This window comes from Narcine bancroftii, chromosome 10, assembly GCF_036971445.1.
Source record: "Narcine bancroftii isolate sNarBan1 chromosome 10, sNarBan1.hap1, whole genome shotgun sequence".
NCBI classification, from domain to species: Eukaryota; Metazoa; Chordata; class Chondrichthyes; order Torpediniformes; family Narcinidae; genus Narcine; species Narcine bancroftii.
Window position 1 is genome coordinate 17,624,551 of NC_091478.1, and position 23,036 is coordinate 17,647,586.

The following is a 23,036-nucleotide window of genomic DNA, read 5'->3' on the forward strand; positions in this document are numbered from 1 at the left end:
GCGTAACCTTTATTTTCATTTAGCCTTGCAATCACTTTACCTTAGTCAATAAGCCATAGACTCCCTTATCTATATACAAAATTATTCCAATGCTCTTGCAGCTCTGTGAACTTCCAATTACAACATTTTTACCATACATCTCCCATCAGTAAAATAGAGGCCTCTATCATTTTCTTCGCTGACCTTAAATGGCTTTGGGGCATTAAAGTCACCCATTAAAAAGGATCTCCAGTGGTCCCAGTACATCTCATCTATTACTACGCTGTCATTCCTGATTCCATCTTAATGGTCGTCTCCATTCCTTTGTCATCGTTGGTTGATTCATTTCCAGCTGCTTAAATCCATCATTTGCAAACCTCCTTCAAATCTAAAGTCCTCTTATTTGGCTAATCTCTTGGCCACATTACTAATCTTTCTTTTGGTTTTTTTTAATATAATTTCAATGAGTCCAGTTTTATAAACAAGCAGAAATTAGTCTTGATTTATTGTATAAATCAAACCAACTGTAATCGCACGGCATAATAACAATCCATCCAAATTCTTCAATCTATTTTCACAGATCAGTACAGCCCTTTTAGCCAACAATATTATTTTGACCCATATAAACCTACTCTATGATTCTATTTTCACAGATCAGTACAGCCCTTTCAGCCAACAATATTATTTCGACCCATATAAACCTACTCTATGATTAATTCATCCCCTCTTTCACAGTCCATAAACACTAATTTTCTTATACCCATCTGCCTATGCAAGAATCTTTTAAATGTCCCTATGGTAACAGCCTCAACCATGACCCACCACTGTCACTATGTAAAAAAAAAACTGACATCTCCCCTAAATTTTCCTCCACTTTCCTTAAACAGTTATCCTCTGGTATTGACCACTGCCACCCCTGGAAATAGATAGAGGTTGTCCATTATGTCCCTCATAATCTTCTACTCCTCTGTTGATTCTCATCTTCCTTTGCTTCAAAGACAATGGCCCTAGGTCTCTCAATCTTTCCTCAAAAGATGTGCTTTCTAATCCAGGCAGCATGCTAGTACATCTCTTCTTCATCTCTCTAAAGCTTCCACATCCTTTCCATAATGAGGCAACTGGAAATTAATTCAAGTGTGGTCCAACCAGAGTTTTGTGAGAGCTGCATCAATCCCTCATGGCTCTTGTGGACAATACTCCTACTAATGAAGGCCAACACTTTATATGCCCTCTTAACTGCCCTATCAACTTGTGACAATTTTGAGGGATCCATAAAGTTGGACCCCAAGATCCCCCGGTTCTTCCATCCTGCTCAGAATTCTGCCATTAATTTTCAAGTTTGGTCTTTCAAAGTGTATCACTTCACTTTCCTGGATTGAACTCCATCTTCCACTTCTCTGTCCAAATCTGTATTTTGTCTCTATCCCATTGTAGCCAAAAACAAACTCTGCACTATCCACAACACCTCCAACGTCTGCAAATTTAATAACCAGCTCCTCCTTATCCACGTTATTTATAAAAATTACAAACAGCAGAGTTCCCACAACAGATCTCCGCAAAACACCACTAATTACTGACCTCGAGGCAGAATACATTCCATCTACTCCCTCTGCCTTTTGTGGACAAGCCATTTCAGAATCCACAAAGTCAAGTTTTTATGAATCCATGAATCATGACTTTCCGGACGAGCATACCAAGAGGAACCTTGTCAAATGCCTTACTAAAATTGATATACACCACATACAGCACTCTACTTTCCTCAATCTGTTTTTTGTCACCTCCTTGAAAAATTCATTTATGCCTGTGAGGCAAGACCAACCCTCAATAAAGCCATGCTGACTGTCCCCAATAAGACTGCTTCTTCAAATCCTCAAAAATCATGCCCCCAAGAAACCTCTCCAATAGTTTGCCTTTCACTGACACAAGACTCACTGATCAACAATTCCCAGGATTCTCCCTATTATATTTCTTTAACAACGTTTGTAATCCCCAATACTGTCCGTGGCCAGGATTAATGTAAAGATTATTAATGCCCCAGCAATCTCATCCCTCACTTCCCACAGTAAAATAAGATATATTCCATCCTGCTCCAGCTATGCTAAAGGTTATGGTCACTCTTTCTGGTGTCCTCACCCATCAAATGATCTGTTATCTGACCAGGTGCGTTGCTTCCCATTTTTAATGCTTTCCCAATTCCTTTGAAACATCCAAAACCTGGAAAATTCTTCAGTCATGTCTCTATAATGGCCACAAAAATCACAATTCCATGTGCTGATTCATACCCCAAGTTCATCACTCTTACTCTAACAGTTCTAACATTAAACATATTTCAACTCATCCATCTGCCTGCAATTATGTCCTCTGTATTGCTCATCTGTCCTCACATCCTCCCTGCTCATTGCATCCATCTTTCCTCAACTGCTTCCCCCCCAACCTTCCACCTTAATTTATACCCTCTTCAACAGCTCCAACAAACCTGGTCCCATCTGGAATTCAAGTGCAGAATCCCAGAAGAGATCGGAATGATTCACAAATCTGAAGTCCTGCCTCTTCCATTAATACCTTAGCCACACATTCATTTGCCACATTTTTTTGATCTTGCCCTCAATGGAATATCCTTTTTAGCTTCTTTCTTAATTCCCTAAATTCACTCTTCAGGATCTCGTCCCTTTAATCAATGTCATTGGTACCTACATGTACCATGACAATGGCTGTTTACCCTCCCTTGAAAGAATGCCATGGACTCCGAAACATCTCTGACCCTGGCAACTGGGAGGCAACAGATCATCTAGGAGTCTTGATCTTTGTCACAGAATCTCCTGACAGTTCCTCTGACTATTGAATTCCCTAACACGAATGCTCTCCTTCTTGACCTTCAATTCTGAGCAACAGAGCCAGACACTGTGCCAGAGATAGGACAGCTATGACTTCTACCTTGTAGACCATCTCCCCTACCCTCCAAAACTGTATACTTGTTACTGAGGGAGAGGCCTCAGGTGTATCCTGGATCAACTTCCTTTTTCTCTCCTGATGGTCATCTCGCTATCTGTATCCTACCTTCTAGCTGTGACTGCCTCCCTGCAAGTCCTGTCTTAGTCCCTCAGCTTCCCAAATGATCCAGAGTTCATCCCTAATGCTGTCTGTAAAGAACTGCAGCTGAATGCGCTTCTTAGAAGTGAAGTCATCAGGGACAAGCCATTTCTGAATGGACAAGTTTCTACAGATCTCACAAATCACAACTTTCTGGACGAGCCTACGTTTTATGGGAATTTAAAAAGTAGATTCATTTGTATCTCAACTTCCCATATTTTGCAAGAGGAGCATTCTACTCCCTTGACTGCCATTCCCCCGTTCTCACTTTTCAATAAGAAATTAAAGACCTCACCTAAATCTCACATTTGCCTCATGAGGCACTTCCTCTCAGCACAGCTGTACCCCCAAATCCTACCACTTCTTACCAGTGTCTTCTTTGGAAAAAGGCATTAAAGAGTTAACTAAATTTGAAGATTTAATTGTAAATGGGGTAAAGAAGGGATTTATTTCAGAAATGTATTCATTGTTGCAAGAAAAAATTGCTAAACCAGATTTAGATAAATCAAAGAATAAATGGGAAAAAGATCGATCTTTAGAAGTAACCCAAGAATGGACTAGTATGTGTGAAGATAGTGTGATTAAATTGATTAATGTTCGATATAGTTTGGTGAACTATAATTTTTTTACATCAGTCATATTTAATTTCGGAAAAGTTGAAAAGATATGGGTTTAGTAATTCGGATTTATGTTTTCGCTGTGGGACTCAAATTGGTTCTTTTTTTTCCATTCTGTCTGGTTGTGTGACAAGGTTCAGTCTTTTTGGATACAAATTGGAGTTTTTGGAGGATTTTTTTGATTGGCTGATGGAAAGCTATGGATGGCTTTCGCTTCAAACAAAATTATGCTCTTCCTTTCTAACATGGAACCAACACACCAATGGCATCATAAAGAAACCCTCTACTTCCTCAGGAGTTGAGGAGCTAGTGGAGTTGTTCAAGTGAACCGGTACGGATTTGAAGGGCCGACGTGGCCTGTTTCCGTGCTGCAAACGGTTATATGGTTAAGAGATGTTGCCACTCCCAACACCTGCTTCAACTATTCCGCCTCCTCACACATGTACATGACTCATTTGTTAATTAGTTTCACCATTAGGAGAGCTGCTTATTACAAATTATGGTCAAAATAACGTGCTCCAATGTTAGTATTTTGTGAATAAACTTACCCTTTTCTTCTCTTGAGTGAACTGAATCTGACGTAGGTTTATACACCACGTGGCCAATGGTATTGGATTTAATTTTTTCCAGTGATGGATGGGAACCAGGTAAATCGGACATTGACTGAGCAGATGATAGTCTTTGAGGTCCTAATAGGAAGTTTCTTTTTGGCTTCGACTTCAACTGTTTATCAATTTCCAATGCTTCTTGATCAGGATTAGCAGAAATTGTACTTGGAATAATTGCAGATGAATGATCAGAGAACATCCCTTCATTTTTTCTTCCTTTAATTTTGTCCTTCAGTTTGGAAAAAGGGGATCTTGTTTTGTCTTTCATAGAAAGATCAAACATACTTGCAGTCATGTTGTTTCGCATAAACTGGATGCAAACTTGGATTGCTCCCCTTTCTTTTGATTTCTTTCCAGGTTTGGATTCCAACTTGAACCATCTAAACGCAATAGGATTTGGAAACAAATAGAAAAGATCAAGTCAAATGTAAAGCAATTTCTATATTCATTGAAACTTTAAAGAAGGTACAAAGGTAAACCCCAAAAGTGCAATCAATATGGACAGATCAATGTGCGGATTCAAATTCCTTAAAGCAATGAATTATAACTCATCCCAATCACAACAAAATATGCACCCTTCCATATACACTTGGCAATGTCAGTCTGCTTGTTTTGAGGAATTGATGAGGTCCCAGGGACTATTAACAACCATACGGCTGGGATAACTCACAAGTATATATTTAGTTTCAACTTGCTGACTAAATTACTTAAATATTATTACAGCCTTGTAGACCCCTCTAACCTTTGGCATTCTCCACCCTTGAGGGGATTACAAACCCCAATCTAGAAACAATTGCCAAAAAAGGTAAATGGAGAAAAGTGTCACCAGAACTCTATAGTGTACATTTTAAATCAGAATCATTGGGAATATATTTTCTTCCAGATGACGGACCCACTAAGGCAATTCAATTTCTTTGAAAACAAAATTTCGTCAGGGCAAACAATGAGTAAAAGAATGAAACTACTTCTATACAGGTGATCAGAATTTAGTGGGTACAGCTCAAAATATATCCAGCTTTTTTCATAAAGTGTAAAACTTCATTTTCAAAAAGCTGGCCGGCTAAAGAATGCATTTTGCTGATTTTGTCATTCAACTTTTAGCTTTCTTTTGCAAAAGTCTCCTGTTCACCTTCAACTTATGGTGAATGTTTCTGCTGCCTATGCCATATTAAAATTTAGCCAGGAAGAAAGGCAGGTGAAACAAAATCCATTTTCAGGTGAGATATTCAGGATTTTTTTTTAAAGCAACCAACTGATTAAATTGTCTTTGAGATTCAATCTTAAATGACTATTTTTTAAAAACCCATCTGGTCTATAAAGCATTTTCAAGTTTTCAGTAGCTATTATTCAGAAGTAAGATACTGCAGATCCTGCAAAACAATTTAAAAACTATTTCAGAAACAATAGGAAAGGCAGCAACTGTGGCGAGAGAAAGAGTTGTTGCTTTAGGTCGCAGAATTTTCAATAGAACTGTTTTATCTTCTATATCACAACACCTTAATTCTTTGCATAACCATTCCAATTATGCTTTTTACACAGCCTGTTCATTCCGGGACATTTGCTCCTTTTTAAATGGAACACCTTCTGTTTAAAAAGCCCCGAGATGGAACGGTGCTGGGGGGAGGGGGGTCATTCCAGTCCCAGCTTTTTTTCCGGCAGCCAACCAACAGTCCTAGAAGGCTAGTTGTGTAAAAGGAGCTTCTGGCATTCCAGGACCAATTCAGGTAAGGACATGCATGCGTACCGTAATTTTTTAAGTGTATTTATGGGTAAGCATTTAAAACCTGCTCAAAACATGCAAGTAGGACAACAGGAAAATTTTTTTAAATAATACTGTACATGGACAAAATAGAGACAAATGAGTCTAGCCAAGAATCCTAATTTGGTTGGCATAGACTAAGTTGGGCCAAAGTACTTGAGAATGAACACCATAATAAATCTCATTTCAAATTGAGTCCAAGGTTGAGCTCTATTAAAGGGCTGGATGAAAGAGAACCCTATTAATTTCAATGGGGTGATGGCATGGATTAAAAGTAAGTGCACGCAGGTGTTTTTTCTTCATATAACTCAATCTTTTGATATTAATTAAATACCATTTAGAAAATAAATGTACTTGTAATTGAATTCAATATTTTAAATGTTCCCCATTATTGGAGTCATTTACAATTAAAGCTATCTTTGACAGATGTGTGCCATCAGGCTACATTTTGCTCAAGCCTGAAATGTTGCTTATGTATCTTTATCTTTACCCCTCCATAAATCTTCGTCCGCGAAGCCAAGCCAAAGATAAAGTATACTACTTGACCTGTGAGTTTCTTCAGCATTGTGTTTTTACTTCAAGCGGTCTTTCATGTTTCACTTCAGGTTACGTAATCGGTTGACTGAGGATTTGTTATTACTTCTAGACAACTTTGATTTACTGCTTGGCCAAGGTGAAGGGCTCAGAGGACATTCTGGCCATGCTATTTACAGCCTTATCGGTCATGACAATAGTGCAGAGACAAATACAAAGAATGGACTTGAACAAGCATAATCTAGCCAGATAGTTCACTTTACAAGTTCCAGTTTCTCGGATTACTCCAGGTTCTGTGAAAATTGCATGATCGAACATGTATTATGTACATGTTGGTTGACCCCACAGTAAAATTCATAATTTTACAAAGACAAATGATAAAAATTTACTGTATAATATCCAGCACATTCTCTGGGTAAAACTTTGATTTTTTTTAATATATAGAATCACAGTCCTAAAAAATCTACGAAAACCAATTTTATCGTGCATAAAAATATTTCACTATATGCAAACACAATCGTTCTTTTAATATTCACTAAAATTATGTTTTAGCATTTTCTAATGTGTTATGACTAATAAATCACAATTATTGAAATTATATTCTCTAGTCTTCATCTCCTATTGATAAACTTTATCCCTTCTTCAAGATGCTGTTTGAAGAAATCTGAATCTTTTTCCCAGTCTCCAAAATATGAAATCCTCAATGGAAATGCACACTTTGAATAAAATGTGGTCCTATACAGGGCCTTTGGCCTCCCATCTGCACTTTTATATCTGAGGCCTTGATAGAATTTTGAAATTTCACTAAATTCAATAATATTCAGAAGTGATTAAAAATCTCTCAGCATACATGGAAAAACTGAAATTGCTATTGAAGATCATTTTGAGTCATGAAGAGTTTCTTATTCAAAAAAATAATGAATTTGCTGACTTTTTGTTCTGAGATTTTTTTAAATTCAAATGTTCACTCACATTTAGCTCTAACATCACAAAACAAAACAAATTTGTTAAGAAGCACAGCTACAAATCAAACATTTTCTGTTACCAATAAGAGGAAGCAAGTTGTTATCAAGATTACCTTTTGTATCATAATATTGAAGTCTTTTTTGGCACTAGTTACAGGTTTACAAAAATATTATTTTGCAAAGAATGTCTATCACCACAAATAGCAAGCAATTCCTTGCAATGTAAGCTTTAAATCAATAGAAGCAGTTTTCCTATAATTCACTACTGTGAACCACAGTTATCCAATGGATGGAAATTCTTTCACTATAGCACTTTGAGAATGTTGTCAGTAGAGAACAGAAAGATGGCTAAAAATTGAACCAAATTCACTTTACGTGGAATAAATGGTTTCTATCAGTTTTATGTATTAACTCAACTTTCATCAAGTTTGCTATTCCATGGCACGGCCAAGTGTTCAGTGGTATAATTGGATAGGTAGGCTGGACTCATTAGCCTTGGTTGGCAATCAGCCCAAGAGGAAGAAAACTCTTATTTCAAACCTAGGCAGAAGGGGCTTGTTAGCCATGTCAGGCCATTCATCTAAGAGAAGGACACTCTGACATAAAACCTATGACCTGAGGACCTGGATGTCACCGTCCTAGCATGCTGGGTGTAAAGGGTGGGGCCAGAACTGCACCTAAAAAAAAAATCTATTGTGCAGGCTCAAAGGATGTGGCCATGTCAACGATCCTTCCTAAATCTTCGTTTACGAGGCCAAGCCACAATTAACTCAATTTCACATGCACTTAGATCAAATTCCAAAATATTTCAAGCTCTATATTATTCTGGAGCTATTTTTTGTTAAATTAAAAGGCATGTTAACCAGCTAATTATTTAAATTACCAGAAGAGTTCAAATAATATGCAAATAGACCCTATTTTACATAAAGTTTTGAGTTCACTTAAAAGCAAAGTAGATGCAACCACTATTTTTCTAATACCTAAGAGTGTGATTTATTAGATTCCAAGCTGTTTCTTCCAAACAACTTTTTGTTTAAATACAAAAAGCCCAAATCTCATCTACATTCCAAAAATGTGTCCAGCTCTGGGTAACAAAATACAATTACAAATGATCATAACTTAAAACCCAAGTTGCTCATTGAGGTCCCTGGATGGCAAAGAAGTTGGCAGAGCAATTAGTGCAGTTGAATCCTCAGCGACAAGTACCTGGCTTGGACCCTAAATTTGGATGCTCTGTGTGAAGTTTGCATGCCTCTTAGTAGTTGCATGGATTTCCTCTAGCTGCTCTGGTGTTCCAATCTCCCAAAGTGTGTTGGTAGTTTAAAGGGTAATTTAAAGAAGCCAATTTGTATGGGATAACAACAAAATGAATCAATGTGGGGGGGGGGGGTGGGGGGGGGGAAGGTTGATGGGATGACAGGGAATGGGTATTAAGAGTATAGGGAAGTGAGGGGGAAAATGGGATTATTTCTGTAGGGCTAGGATAAACAATGGGCCAAAAAGTCTCTTCTGCAATATTCTAAAAGGTAATCATTTTATATGGCTGTTCTATATTTAAAAAAATCATGTATTGGCAATGGTTAAATTGAAATCTTGGCATGAAGTGAGGGAATGGTGAAATTTCCTTCATTAACCTTTACTCAAGATAATGTTTGCTAATGGGAATTGATTAAAAAAGTTGAATACAAGTCACAGTCAAAAAATCCAAGCGCACGCGGTGATAATCATGAGCTCTGTGGCTTGAAATGAGCAAGTTTAAGATGAAAGTAGCCAAGAACTTAAAAAAAAAAAATCACAGTCTTAATTTTTTGACCCAACAGATTTAATTTCAAAATCAAAAATGTCAACATTTACTCACGGGAATTAGGTTCTTCAAAGTGTAATAATTTTGATCCCAGCCATTTCAGAATATTGCAAGTGGATCTTAAATGAGCAAAGCTGTAATAATTGCATCATGTTGGCAAATGTATAATTTGAAAATACAATGGTTAAACACAAATGACTAAATAACAATGAATTTCAACCTATTATTATCCATGTTGGATATTAGCTATGCATCAATACATTTAAAAAAACAGGGTTGGTTACACAAAAATGGTTTCACACACATTAAAAATAAAACAAAGCAACCAGTCAGTTTAGTGACATTTAAGTACAATTCTGGAAAAATTCAGGTGATGTTATTTGAGAAAAATTTGCTGCAAATGCTCAACAGGTCAGATAGTATCAATGGTCAAATGAACAAAATTAGTATTACCCAGAAAATGTTACACAGGTAATAGGCTCTAAACACATCATTTTGAACCTTTTTTTCAGTTCAGGTCCCTTTAGTACTCTGCCCCTTTCCCTGTGAAGCAGTCAAATTTTTGTTTTTTTTCCCCAAACTTCTCTCCTACTGAGTACATATTCTGCAAAGTGAAAAGAAAACAAGGCTTTTCTTTAAATATGCTGTGGCTCCCGGGGTGGGTGGGGCGGGGGGGGGGGCGGGGGAAGTAGTTTCCCCCATTGAGAATGACTGCTTTAGACAAGAACAGAAGCCAAGAAAAGGGTGTCGAGAGAATAAGGAGAAAATACAGAAAGCAAAAGCTGCTAATGGCAGAAGCAATTGAATGACACAAGTTGCAAAGCACAGTCTTGCAAGTTGCAAGATCAGAATTATTACTGGCAAGTGTTCAAAATAAGTAGTTATGATCCAAAATTGCCCCTTTTGTGTGGATGAGCGACAGAATAAAATGAGGTTATAATGTGGGAACGCAATGGACAGCAGATGCTGGAACCTAACTGTTGGAAGAACACAGCAGGTCATTTTAAAAGTAACTGTTGGGCATGGGAGAGAGGAAGAATCTGCTCTTTCAGATTGAAGCCATTCATCAGAATAGTGGAAAGATATTCAGTAGAACCAGGGGTGGAGTGAAACAGTGAGCAGTAGATGATAGGCAAGGCATACTAAGGAAAGATAGATCAAGTAAGGAAAGATGATGTGATCTCCATAACTATTTGCTGATGTCATATAATCATACCAAACACAAGTAGTGTAATCAGAATACGTTTAGCTTGTGGTTACTTGAGAAAATTGTCCTTTTGTGACAAAGGATTAAGAGAGGAATATTATAGTACAGAAAACTAGTATAAAACAAGCTTAGAAGCCAGAATTACATCGAAAGGACATGCAATTTTGTACCACCCCAACATATTTACAGCAAAGCATTGTGTTTTATCTTTGGGTGTCATTATCTAAATGTAATTTCTTTGCTTTGGAAAAACTACCAGATTTTAAATAGTAGTAGCTATTTAAAGGATAACTGAAAAAGAATACAGAGATGCTATTTGTGTAAAGTTTGCGTATTAAAGAATCAGTTTTACACCACAGAAACAGACCTTGCTGCGCAACGTGTCCAAACAGACCAAGCTAGTCCTATTTGCCCATATTCTCTCTAAACCTTTCCTTTCCACGTACCCTGTCGAAATGTCTTTTGAAGATTTCAATTGTCCCCACTTCTGTCACTTCCTCTGGTAGCTCATTCCACATATAGCACCCTCTATGTAACAGCCTCTATCCTCAAAGGCTACACCCCACCCCCCCCCGCCCCCCCCACCCGGAGGCCATGTCCTCTTCACTCTGCTACCATCAGGAAAAAGGTACAAGAGCCTGAAGACAAGCACTCAGCAACACAGATAGCTTCTTTCCCTCTGCCATCAGATTCATGAATGAACAGTGAACCACAGACGCTACCTGACTGACTTTTTCTTGCACCATTTTTATTTATTTTGTAACATTTATATAAATGTTCATGAAAATAAATTCTAATTCTAAAGGATGCCACCCCTCACGTCCCTTGTAAATCTCTTTGCCTTTGCAAATGCTGCTTGACATGTCTAGCTCGTTTTATGCTTAACTAATTGTCTAACATTATCAACCAACCACTGATAAAATCCAAAATAATTTAAATTTCAAATTCTGTATTGAACCAATTATTATCATTCAGATATGAGAATCTCCAAGTCAAAATACAAATGCTATGTCATTATGTTGCCTGTCATGTTAATGAATATTCTGATCTTTTGTCCTGGATATCATAAAATAATTCACATAATTTGATAGAAAGGCAATAGTTTTGAGAAACAGGCCATGAAATATTTACACAAATTTACAAATAATCAAAAAAAATATATGTATATAAATATATATCAAGAGTTCTAATTGAAGGGCAAAACATTTGCCAATGAGCAATGGGATATTTTGGCTTCAAAATGATAAATATTTTGTAATTAAAGTCATCTGAATAACAGTGACAGGGAGACTCCTAAAATTCAAAAAGCAGCTGTGAAATTAATTTAAAATTTTTTGGTCTTTCTGGTCCACAAGCTCATGTCACTCAAATACATCCTGTGACCAATTGACATTCCAAACCTGTACATCTTTTTTGGAACGTGGGAGTAAACCAGAACACTGAGGAAAAGCACATGGTCATGGGGAGAATGGAAAACTCCGAACAGACAGTGTTTGATTCGAATCCATGTCGCTAGTGCTCTAATAGCATTGGCTAACCGCACTGCCCCTCAAATTCAAATGACCTTTTGAATTCTACATAGACACTGCATTGAAGAGATTTTTTTTTTTAAACCTGTCCAAAATACCCTGCTAAAACTGCTCTTAATCTGCAAAGAAAGTCAGGAGCACAGTTATTAATGATGGAATTTTCTGGTGAAGGCCTTCAATTAGACAATTTTCAAATAACTGATGGAACATTAGCTGTTAAATAGGATAAAGCAATTTGGATTAACGAACAGCAAAATTTAATAAATTGGAATAAAAACTTAAAATAGAGGCTTTCATTTTCATTATGTTTATAGAATATGGAGTACTGTCATTGAGAAATTTTAATAGGGAAATTTAATCCACAGTTCTGTGTAATGGTCATGGTATTAAACTCAACTCATTTGAATTTTATTTTAAAATCTGCTCATCTGATTCCCTATCTTGTACTACTATTTGAGGAACAAGTATTTCCCTCTAGTTCAAGAAATTTTTAGTATATAGTGACATGCACTGCAAAGTAATTCAGATAATAAGAATTACCAGGTTAATTCTTCTACTTCTCATCAACGAACTGTATTGGATAGTATTCAGCCACACAGCTGAAACAAGCGGTTATTTAGCATTAAATGAGTGGCTCGAATCAAGACAATTTGTTGATTTATTTGTCAGGAAGAAAATTTTGTTGCTCCAACCATAAACATTTGAGAATAAATATAGTCAATGAACTTCACTCATGGGATTAATTAGATCACAAAGATCATAAAAGAGAATCTTGCAGGGAAAAAAAATCATTTGGTTTATAATTTAGGGCCAATTTACAGTAGCCAAATAATTTGCCCAAACAACATCCTGGTTAAGGGAGGCATCCAGCATATTCAAGGCCCTCGCGGTCATCGCTACAACATGCAAACTTGACAGACCACACCAGAAGTCAGAATGAAATTTGGGTTGCTGGAAATGAGGTAGTGAAACAGCAATACCATGGCATCCCATCAGTTGCTTTCTAACAATTTTCATTCATTATAGCATTTTTAATGTAGTAAAAGACAAAGCAAGTGCATCTCATACACATTATCAAAACAAGTTTCCAAAGAGTGTCAAAATGGTAGAGTTTAAGCAGAGACTTAAAAAATAAAATCACCTTTCATTACCTTAGTAGATCAGAAAGTTTTTTACTCAAGGAAGTCAAGAAGGTGTGCCACTGTTGTAATGCAAGAAATGTGGACGGTGCGATCTGACAAATTGTGAAAGAAGTCAAAGTCAGGGTACCAAGCATTCTACCCTTTTTGCAAAATACGTGTCATTAGAGGTTTGATGGCCATCTGAGAAAGCACAGGGTTTTCAATTCACACATTATTGTAACACCCTCATTATCGAGGGCCAGCTAAAACTTTTGCATTCATTCTTCTGGACATGAAGGCAGGAATGCTACTAACTTAGCAACAGTATGCAATGCAGATGGATTTAGGGAAAATTGATAGCTGACAGCCAAGGAAGCTTGCAACACATTTAGAAATTATGTAGCATTGGAAAATGAAAATGTTCACGACAACAGAAATGGAACCTTTACCACAAAATTGAATTTATGTGCAGCTATATACATCATAGAGACATATATCCACTCTGGCTTCTTGCATTCCAAGATGGCTGGGTACTGCAAACTCTTCCGTAGGTTGGGTAGTTTGTGAAGCTATCTATTCCTTACATCGAGCTCTGATGCTTTGCTTTAAAGTTTTCAATAACACTCTGAGCTCTTGAGCAATCATAGGCCCAGGAAGGACCAAGTGGGGCATTGCATTTCTTCAATGAGCCTTGGAGGATAAACAAAAATCTTTTCCTACATCTGCTTGGTAGATACTGGATGGAATGGAGCATCTATCATGCAAAACAGTTAAATCTGCCCATCTTAGTGTAACTAAGGCTTCAATTCTGGGATCTTTGCCTGGTTTATTTGTCCTTCCAGGGAATTTGGCGACTGGTGCTTTTTTTGTCTGCCTTGGAGATACCGGATTATAGTTGGTACAGATCTCAAAAGCATTTGGGAGGGTAGTAACCACTGATGGACGAGTTTGATGGCAGGTCTAAGGTCTTAATTCAACTATTCTTTTCTCAGTTACCCAAAGGCAGTGCTGGAGCATTAAAAGGGATGTTGAATGTCAAAATCAAAGTCTTCCATAAGTGACTACTGAGATAATAGGAAGAATGCCACATTTGCCAGGATCTTAACTCTGCCTGAAAGTAGAGGATTGGTGTCCGAAACTTATGTCAACACAATGTAATGTCTTTTAGGAAGTGCAGAAGCAAAGGACATAGAGAACAGGCCTATCTGCACTCAAGTTTGGGCCAATCAATGTCCAAGTCAAGCTAAAACTCAACTGCTTGCACCTGATAGATATCCTTCCATGCACTTCACATTAGTAGCATTTAAGTTATGACTGTATCTGCTTGCACCATTATTCCTTGCAGCCATTTCAGGCACCTATTGGTTTCTAAAATATTTGCCCTACACATCTCCCTTAAATGCATTTTCTTTAGTATGTGACACTTTTGTCTTGGCGAAAAGATTCAGACTGTCCACCTCTACCAATTCCTCTCATGATTTTATACACCTGTTAGGTCACCCCTCAACCTCCTCTGCTCCATAACATGTATCCTCTAAACCAGGCAACATCCTGGTAAACTTCTGCATCCTTTCAAAAGCCTTCACTTCATTTCTGTAATGGTGCTACCAGAATTGCACATATGTGGCCTAATCAAAGTTTTTTTTAAATAGATGCAACATCACCTCCTTGTTTTTATATTCAATGCCTTGCCAAACAAAACCAAGCATAATGCACACTTTCTTTATCACCCTGTCCACAGTGTAGCCACTTTCAATAAGCTATAGACCTGGACCCTCAGATCCCGCCACACATCAATACCTTTAAGATGCTTATCATTAATCCTATATTTGACCTCCCAAGAGCAACACCTCATTTGTTCAGATCAAACTCCATCAGCCATTTCTCTGCCAATCTATAATTGATCTATATTCTATTGTATTCTTTGTAACCCACTTGAGTCTACACTATCCACAACTCCGCTAATCTTTGCGTCACTTACAAATTTATTAAACTTTCTTCTACCTTTTCCATCCTATCATTTTTGTATATTGCAAACAGGGGTCCAAAAACCAGTCCTGGGGTTCACCACTGGTCACAGGCCTCAGGCCTAAATATCAGCCTTCCACCAATACCTCCATCTTCAATGGGACTGCCAATTTTGTATTAAAACTATCAAATCACCATGGATCCCATGCATTTGCACCTTCTAAATTAGCCTACTATAAAGGACCTCGTCAAACGCCTTATTAAAATCCATATAGACATTTAATGCTGCACCATAATTAACTGTCACCTTCTTAAAAAAACCTCAAATTGTTAAGATGTGATCTTCCCCTCACAAAGCCATGTTAAGTGCACCTAACTATGCTTTTCAAATGTGCACAAATCCCAAGCATCCTTTCCAATGGTTTCCTTTCCACAGATGAGAGGTTTACTAGCCTATAATTTTCTGGATTATTCTTTCTTTCCCCCCTTTCTTGAACAAAGGTACTGCATTAGCTACCCTCCAGTCCTCTGGGAACGCTCCTGTCACTAGTGAGGAGGCAAAGATTTTCTCTAGTCATCCTCTTGCAAGTATAATATTGCTTTGGGATTTTATTTAATTTTGTTCATCAAGGGCATCAAGTCAAGTCTAGTTTATTGTCATCTGATTGCACAGATCAAGTACAACAAAACAGTGTTCTCTGGTCCTCGGTTCACAGCACTCATACGAACAACCAGACATAACACACATACATAGACAAACAATACACATACAAGTATTCATATATGCAAATAAATAAATAAATGTTGCTTCATGAATACAACCATCTCAGATGGTTAATTGCGCAGTTCCTTTTCCTTGGTCATTCAGCCTTCTCACTGTCCATGGGAAGAAGTTGCTCATTAGCTTGACGGTGGCACCTATATCTTTCCAACAGGAGCAGCTGAAAAATGCTGTGTGTGGGGTGGAAGGGGTCCTCAATGATTTTGCGCGCCCTCTTCAGAAACTGATCCTGGCAGATCACGTCGATTGGTTGGGGGGGTGGGGTGAATGTCAGTGACCCTCTCCGACACACTGGATGCTCTCGATCTCATGGCCCCTCCGGGCCTTCCTAATGTCCTGCATTAGGCCCTTTCTTGCAATCCTTATATTTTCCAGGGCCCTGTCTGATTGTAGATTCCTGAACCTTTTTCTGCTGGACTTAGTTTATGACCTCTTGTTAACAAAGTTTCTCTTTTTTGTCATCTTTATATTTCCTTTACGTTGGAACATGCTGGTCCTGGACTCTAATTAGTTGGTCCTTAAACAACTTTGACATGTTAGTTGTGGACTTGCCTGATAACAGCTGCTCCCAGTCTCTTCCCCCCACCCCCCAATCCTCCCTTATCTAATCATGCTATAATTAAAAACTTTTCTACAAAGCAAAAGTTTATACTTGTCCATGACAATCTTGAAATTTAAGGAAGAGAGATTTGTTTTCCCAAACTGTTACCCTACTGAATTAGAAGTTTTGCCTGGCTCGCAAGAAAAATAATCTTGGGATTATATTTACAGGTACATAGTCTCATGGAATTAGCAACACAGATGGACTAGGTGCAGAAGATGGATTTATCATGCTTTACTTCATCTGTCAGGCCTTGAGTACAGGAGCAGGGACATCATGCTTCAATTGTAAAAGACATCACAGAGTAATTGTGCACAGCTTTGTTCACCCAGTTACAAAAAGCATATTATTACTCCGAAATGAGAACAGAAAAGATTCAATGTTAATGGGATGGGTAAGCTTGAATTACAAAAGAGAGGTTGGGACTTTTCTTGGAGTGTAGGAGATTAAAGGGGGAGGGGTCCTTGTGTAGGTTTATAGGCTCATAGCTTCCTCCCCACCTTCTGAAATCTAAAACCAGAAGGTATAACGGGAGTACAGATTAAAAATAGACCAAGGGGGTATCTTCTTCAGACAGAGGATTGTGGGTATATTGAATCAGGTGCCTGGTCGAGGGTGGAGTATATGTTGGGACATTGTAATGTTTAAAAGACACTGAGATAGGTACATACAGTATACAGTACGTTTAGAGGAATATGGGCAGAACATAAATAAGACAAGCTTGGTCAGCAAGGACAAATTAAGCTGAAGGGCCTGTTTCTGTGCTGTAGCACTCTTACACTATGTAATATTGGTTTATCAAAGACAGATTAACCGAATTGTAAAGCTGAGGTGCCATGAGATCTTAACATCCCAATATGGAAAGTCCTTCGACCATTTGTTGACAAGTGGTAGAATATGGAGGGTATTGGAAAATTAAATGGGACTCGTGTTGGGGTAGTGTAGATTGATGGTTAAAGGGATAGAAGGAATGAATGACCTATCCAAGACATCACTGAAAAGGAAAGAGGTATTCCTTTTAGGGTAGATTTCTTTTAGATATGAAATGGAGTAAAATTACTAAAGACACCCCAATTCTGTACATTTAGGTAAAAGGAGATGACCACAGGAGTTTATGGCAGTGATACAGCAAGTAAAATTACTGTCTGGGATATTTTTATTTTTTTTTAATTTTTAATTTTTCACACCATAAATCACAATAGCCATGATATACACTTTTTCTTTTTCACACATTTACAGTGACTTTTTCTCCACCCCCCTCCCTCCTCCCAAGCCACCCCCCCACCCCCCCCCCCCCTCATCCATTTTAGGTATACAATCTAGGTTGCATTAATTCAGTCAGACAATGTTGTCATTCAACAAAAATACACCAGAAATTCTACAGAGTCCATTCTTTTCTTTTCTTCTCCTTCCATCAACTTAGGTAATGTTTGTCCCCGGTAGGTTTTCGCTATTGTATTTAATGTAAGGCTCCCATACTTGTTCGAATATTTCAATATTATTTCTTAAACTATATGTTATTTTTTCTAATGGAATACATTTATTCATTTCTATATACCATTGTTGTATTTTCAAATTATCTTCCAATTTCCAGGTTGACATAATACATTTTTTTGCTACAGCTAGGGCTATCTTAACAAATCTTTTTTGTGCATCCTCCAAATCAATTCCAAATTCTTTGTTTTTTATGTTACTTAGGAGAAAGATCTCTGGATTCTTTGGTATATTGTTTTCTGTTATTTTATTTAATATCTGATTGAGATCATCCCAAAATTTTTCTACTCTCTCACTGTCTGGGATATTAAGGAGAAGACTAGTAAATAATTTCAGTCCCAAAAGCCATTCAACTTTTTGCAAGATCTGTATCATTCAATATTACAGCAGCACTCTTTAGATACACAAATCCACGTGTCTCAAGACCACTCACAGCCAATTAAACAGCTCATTATTCTTGTGGTTTTAGCATGATGAACTATGCTCCCAAAGCTAAACCATATGGACGTCACATTTTAAATACAATATATACACTAATTACTCAGTTAATTTGGATAATAGGATTCCAAGGAAAACAATAATTAATTCAATACAGTAGGACGTTGAACAACTCAACCTTTTTTTTAGAAAAAAAATGAAAAGTTGGCCCATAGTCTCCAGATGTAATCACAAGCTTATACTTTGACCACATTTCCAAAATACACACAAATTTCTGCTGCAACAACACTGGGTGCAAATATAAACTACGATAGTGTTTCAATCATAACTGTTCTTCTCAGTCGGTTCATTTTTAAAAGGAAATTCAGTTGTATTGTGGAAGGTTCAGCAAGGAAAAAAATGCAACTGTTGAGTGGCACTTTGTCACGAACTTTAAAATACTCCAAATTCTTCATTTCCAATGAAGCAAGGAGAAAGGTGGGAAGGAAAAAGAATTTTGATGGCACTACAGAAGACTACAAAAAGCTAATGCGATGATCCAGTAACTGTGTACAAAAGATCCTGAATAAGATCAAGTGGCAGTTAATACTAGATAAATGCAGTGGAGATAGTAAATGTATGATTCATGGATAATGTACCAAGAGAGTTACATTTTGGGCTAAATTTAAGGTCCACAAAATCTAAAAGAGAATCTCAGATTTTAAAGTTTAACACATTTTCCTTCAACTTTCTTTTGGCAAAATTGTTCAAACACCAACTTTTCTTCGCATGTAGATGTCAGGGTACCCACAATAGAGAGCTTTAAAATGACACTTTTCCTTTTATCTATCTTCTAGATAGTAATTAAGAGCAGCAACCATGATTCATTTCTTCACTTTTCTAGGCAGGAGCAAGGAACCCATTTATTGCTTTGTTTGAAATCAGACAAGTCATAATGAACAAGATGCCAAATGTGGAACTCTTGGCTTGTGCACCTTGCAACATTAGGCCATTATCTCAGCATTACCTCAGAGTTTAGTGTGACATGGTAAAATGCATTACATTCTTAAAAGCTTCACATTCCAAATCATGAAACTGTGAACTCGAAGTAGTTTTCTTTTTAAAGCAAGAGAGAGAAGTCAAAATTTGTTTGCAAGATAGCGACCAGTCTGAAAGACAATACTTAAGATTTAAATCAATTTGTTTTTCCTGACTGCGTACAAAAGACTGAAGATTTTGAAAGAATTGAGGAGAACATCTTGTGCAAGTTCATTGGATGAAACAGTAAGAATTAAACACTGGGATTTTTTTTTCCTAAAACTTGGGAAATCTTGTCAGATGGCTTGTACAGGGCAGCATGGTTGGTGTAGCAGTTAGTGCAATGCCTTTACGGTGCTAGCGATCAGGACAAGAGGTTTAAATCCTGCTGTGTCTACAAGGAGTTTATACATTCTCCCCATGTTTGCGTGGGTTTTCCCTGGAGACTCTGGTTTCCTCCCATCATTTGAAACATACTGGAGGGGTATAGGTTAATTGGGTGTAAATTTGGCAGCATGGACTTGTGGGCTGAAATGGCCTGTTATCGTGCTGTTGTCTAAATTTAAAATATTTAATTTTTTTAAAAAATTATTTTATTTTATATAAAAATTAAATTTAATTTTATAGAGTAAAACTTGAAAGTCTGCAGGCACTGTGATTGTAGTAACAACACATATGCTGGAGGAACAGCAGATCTTGCAGCATCCATAGGCAGTAAAGATATTTTTCTGATGTTTCCTTCAAGGTACAAGTAAAAAGCAAGCAGGCACCTGAATAAAAAGATTGGTAAAAGAGGGCAGGGGACTGAGCACGGACCAACAGACAAAAGGCAATAATTGGACATGGATAGGAGGAAAGGTGAGAATTTATCAAGGGAATAGGAGGCTCTGTGAATGCAGAGGTTGTGGAAAGGAGACAGAAGGAAAAGAGACAATGAGAGGAAAGGAGAAATAGGGTTAGAGGGAGCAGGGGGGGTGGGAGGGGTAAGTGAAACCAGAGGTCTATGTTGATGCTATCCAGTTGGTGGATGCCCAGATGGGATAAAAATCAGAATTTATTGTCATGAACAAGTCCTGAAATTCATTGTTTTGCAGCAGCGTCACAGAGCAAACATTCATATTAGAACCATCTAACCACAATAATATGAAAATAAAAATAATACTGCATGAAAAGTCAGGCAGTGTCTTTTGTTCATCAATTATTCAGGAACCTGATGGTAGCAGGGAAGAAGCTGTCCTTGTGCCACTGAGTGCTCAGCTTGATGGTGCTGGTTCTGATACACCTGTATCAGGCCTTGAGTACAGGCTCTTGTACCTTTTTTCCGATGGTAGCAGAGCAAAGAGGGCATGGCCTGGGTAGTGCGGGTCTTTGAGGAGAGGCTACTTTTTTAAGACACTGCCTCATGTAATGTCCTCAATGGAGTGAAGTCTGGTGCCTGTGACGTCGCAGGCCAAGTTAATAACCCTCTGGAATTTATTCTTGTCCTGAGAGTTGGTGCTTCCACACTAGACAGTGATGCAACCAGCCAGAATGCTCACCTTATAGAGGTTTATGAGAGTCTTTGGTGACATACTGAATCTTCTCAGATACCTCACAAAGTATAGCACTTGGCGATCTTTTGTTGAGATTGCATCAACATGGAGGCTCCAGGACAGATCCTCGGAGATGCTGACATCCAGGAATTTGAAGTTCTTGACTCTCTCCACTACTGAACCCTTGATGAGGACTGGATGGTGTTCCCCTGACTTCCTCCTGAAGCCCACAATCATCTCCTTGGTTTTGCTGACAAAGTTGCTGTCGTTACACCATTCAACGAGTTGATCTATCTCCCTCCTGTATGCTTCCTCATTGCCATTTGCAATTCTACCACCAACTGTGGTGTCATTGGCAAACTTGTAGATAACATTGGAATTGTGCTCGACCACACAGTCATGGGTGTATAATGAGTAGAGCAGTGGGCTAAGCACACATTCTTGAGGTGCGCCCGGGTTGATAATCAGTGAGGAGAAGATGTGGATTCCAATTCGTTCTAACTATGGTCTTTCAATGAGAAAGTCAAGGATCCAGTTGCAGAGGTGGGTACAGAGGCCTAGTTTCTAACTTCTTGACCAGCACTGAGGGAATAATGGTATTGAAGGCCAAGCTGTAGTCAATGAAGAGCAGCCTTGTATGAATTGCTGTTTGAGGTGATCAAGAGCTGAATGAAGAGCCAATGATATTGCATCTGTTGTGGGAAGATTGTGATGATGGGTGAATTGCAGCAGATCCATATCTTTGCTTAGGTACGTGTTAGTTCTGGCCATGACCAGCCTCTCAAAGCATTTCATCACAGTATAAGTTAGTGCAACTGGGCAGTAGTCATTGAATCAGGTAGGAACCTCTGACAGGAACAATGAGAGGTTGAAAATTTCCATGAACACTCTGGCTAGTTGGTTGGTGCAAATTTTCAGTACCCTGACAGGGACGCCATCAGGACCCAATGCCTTGCGAGGGTTCACCCTCTTGAGTGATGTTCTGATGTCACCCTCAGAGACAGATATCACAGGGCCCTCAGCCTTTTCAGGGATTCTAGTAATCACTGTTCAGTTCTTCTTCTCAAAGTGGTGTTCAGCTCATCGAGTAATGAAGCATCTCATATAGAGTTCGGCCTCACTTTGTAGTGGTGGCCTGCACTCCCTGCCATAGCTGGCATGTCCCTGTCTCTCACTGCCTCCAGAATTGCCACTTTGCTTCAGAGATGGCCTTTCGCAGGTTGAACCTAGACTTCTTATAAAGATCCCAATCTCTGGCCTGAAATGCTCTTGTTCTCACCCATAGCAGGTTGCAAATTCAGATTCTTCTAGAGCAGGGGTGTCAAACTCAAATTCACAGAGGGCCAAAATTAAAAACTTGGACTAAGTCATGGGCCAAACTAAATATTTATTGAAAATTTTCAACAACATCTGCATGTTTTCTCCTCTTTCAACATATGTAATAAACTTTTTCTTATTAAAATAAAGGTTTAATAATAGTTTTGGTTAAACTCTTTCCAGAAGAAGCATTAACAAATGAGAAATAAAATATTCAATAAATAATATTTCTCTATAGCCTTTAATCTCCTTTTAAATGTATTTTTTTTCACAAGCCAACAAGTCAAAAAAATAACAACTTGCTTCAATGACAAACAGGTTTGTCTTTTAAAATGATGAACATATAGTTTGCCTCCCACCTGTCTTGAGAGGTCCTGTTTTGTCTTTCATTTGGCCATTTTTCATAAGGGGTTTATTACATGTGAGTTGGGCGACAGGTCGCAGATGTTAATGAAAGTAAAGAGAGGAGGTGGGGGCGATTAGCGGGCTGACGGGCCAGCGCCAATGCATTTGCAAAGCATTCTGGGATTTGTAGTATTAGCTGTGCATGCGCTATACTGGCGCGGCGGCAAGCGGGCCTGCTCTAATACATATTTGATATGATCTTGCGGGCCAAATATAATTATATCACGGGCCAAATTTGGCCCGCGGGCCTGAGTTTGACATGTGTTCTAC

The 23,036-nt window shown here is 38.1% G+C and overlaps 1 protein-coding gene across 1 annotated transcript in view; it reads right to left on the bottom strand.

The window, feature by feature from the left end:
• Positions 1-23,036, bottom strand: part of LOC138744227 (rab11 family-interacting protein 2) — a 59,631-nt gene that overhangs the window by 21,725 nt on the left and 14,870 nt on the right. Inside the window, exon 2 of the mRNA XM_069900050.1 lies at positions 4,235-4,674. Within this exon, the coding sequence (XP_069756151.1) occupies positions 4,235-4,674 (440 nt within the window). The remainder of the gene's footprint in view (positions 1-4,234; positions 4,675-23,036) is intronic.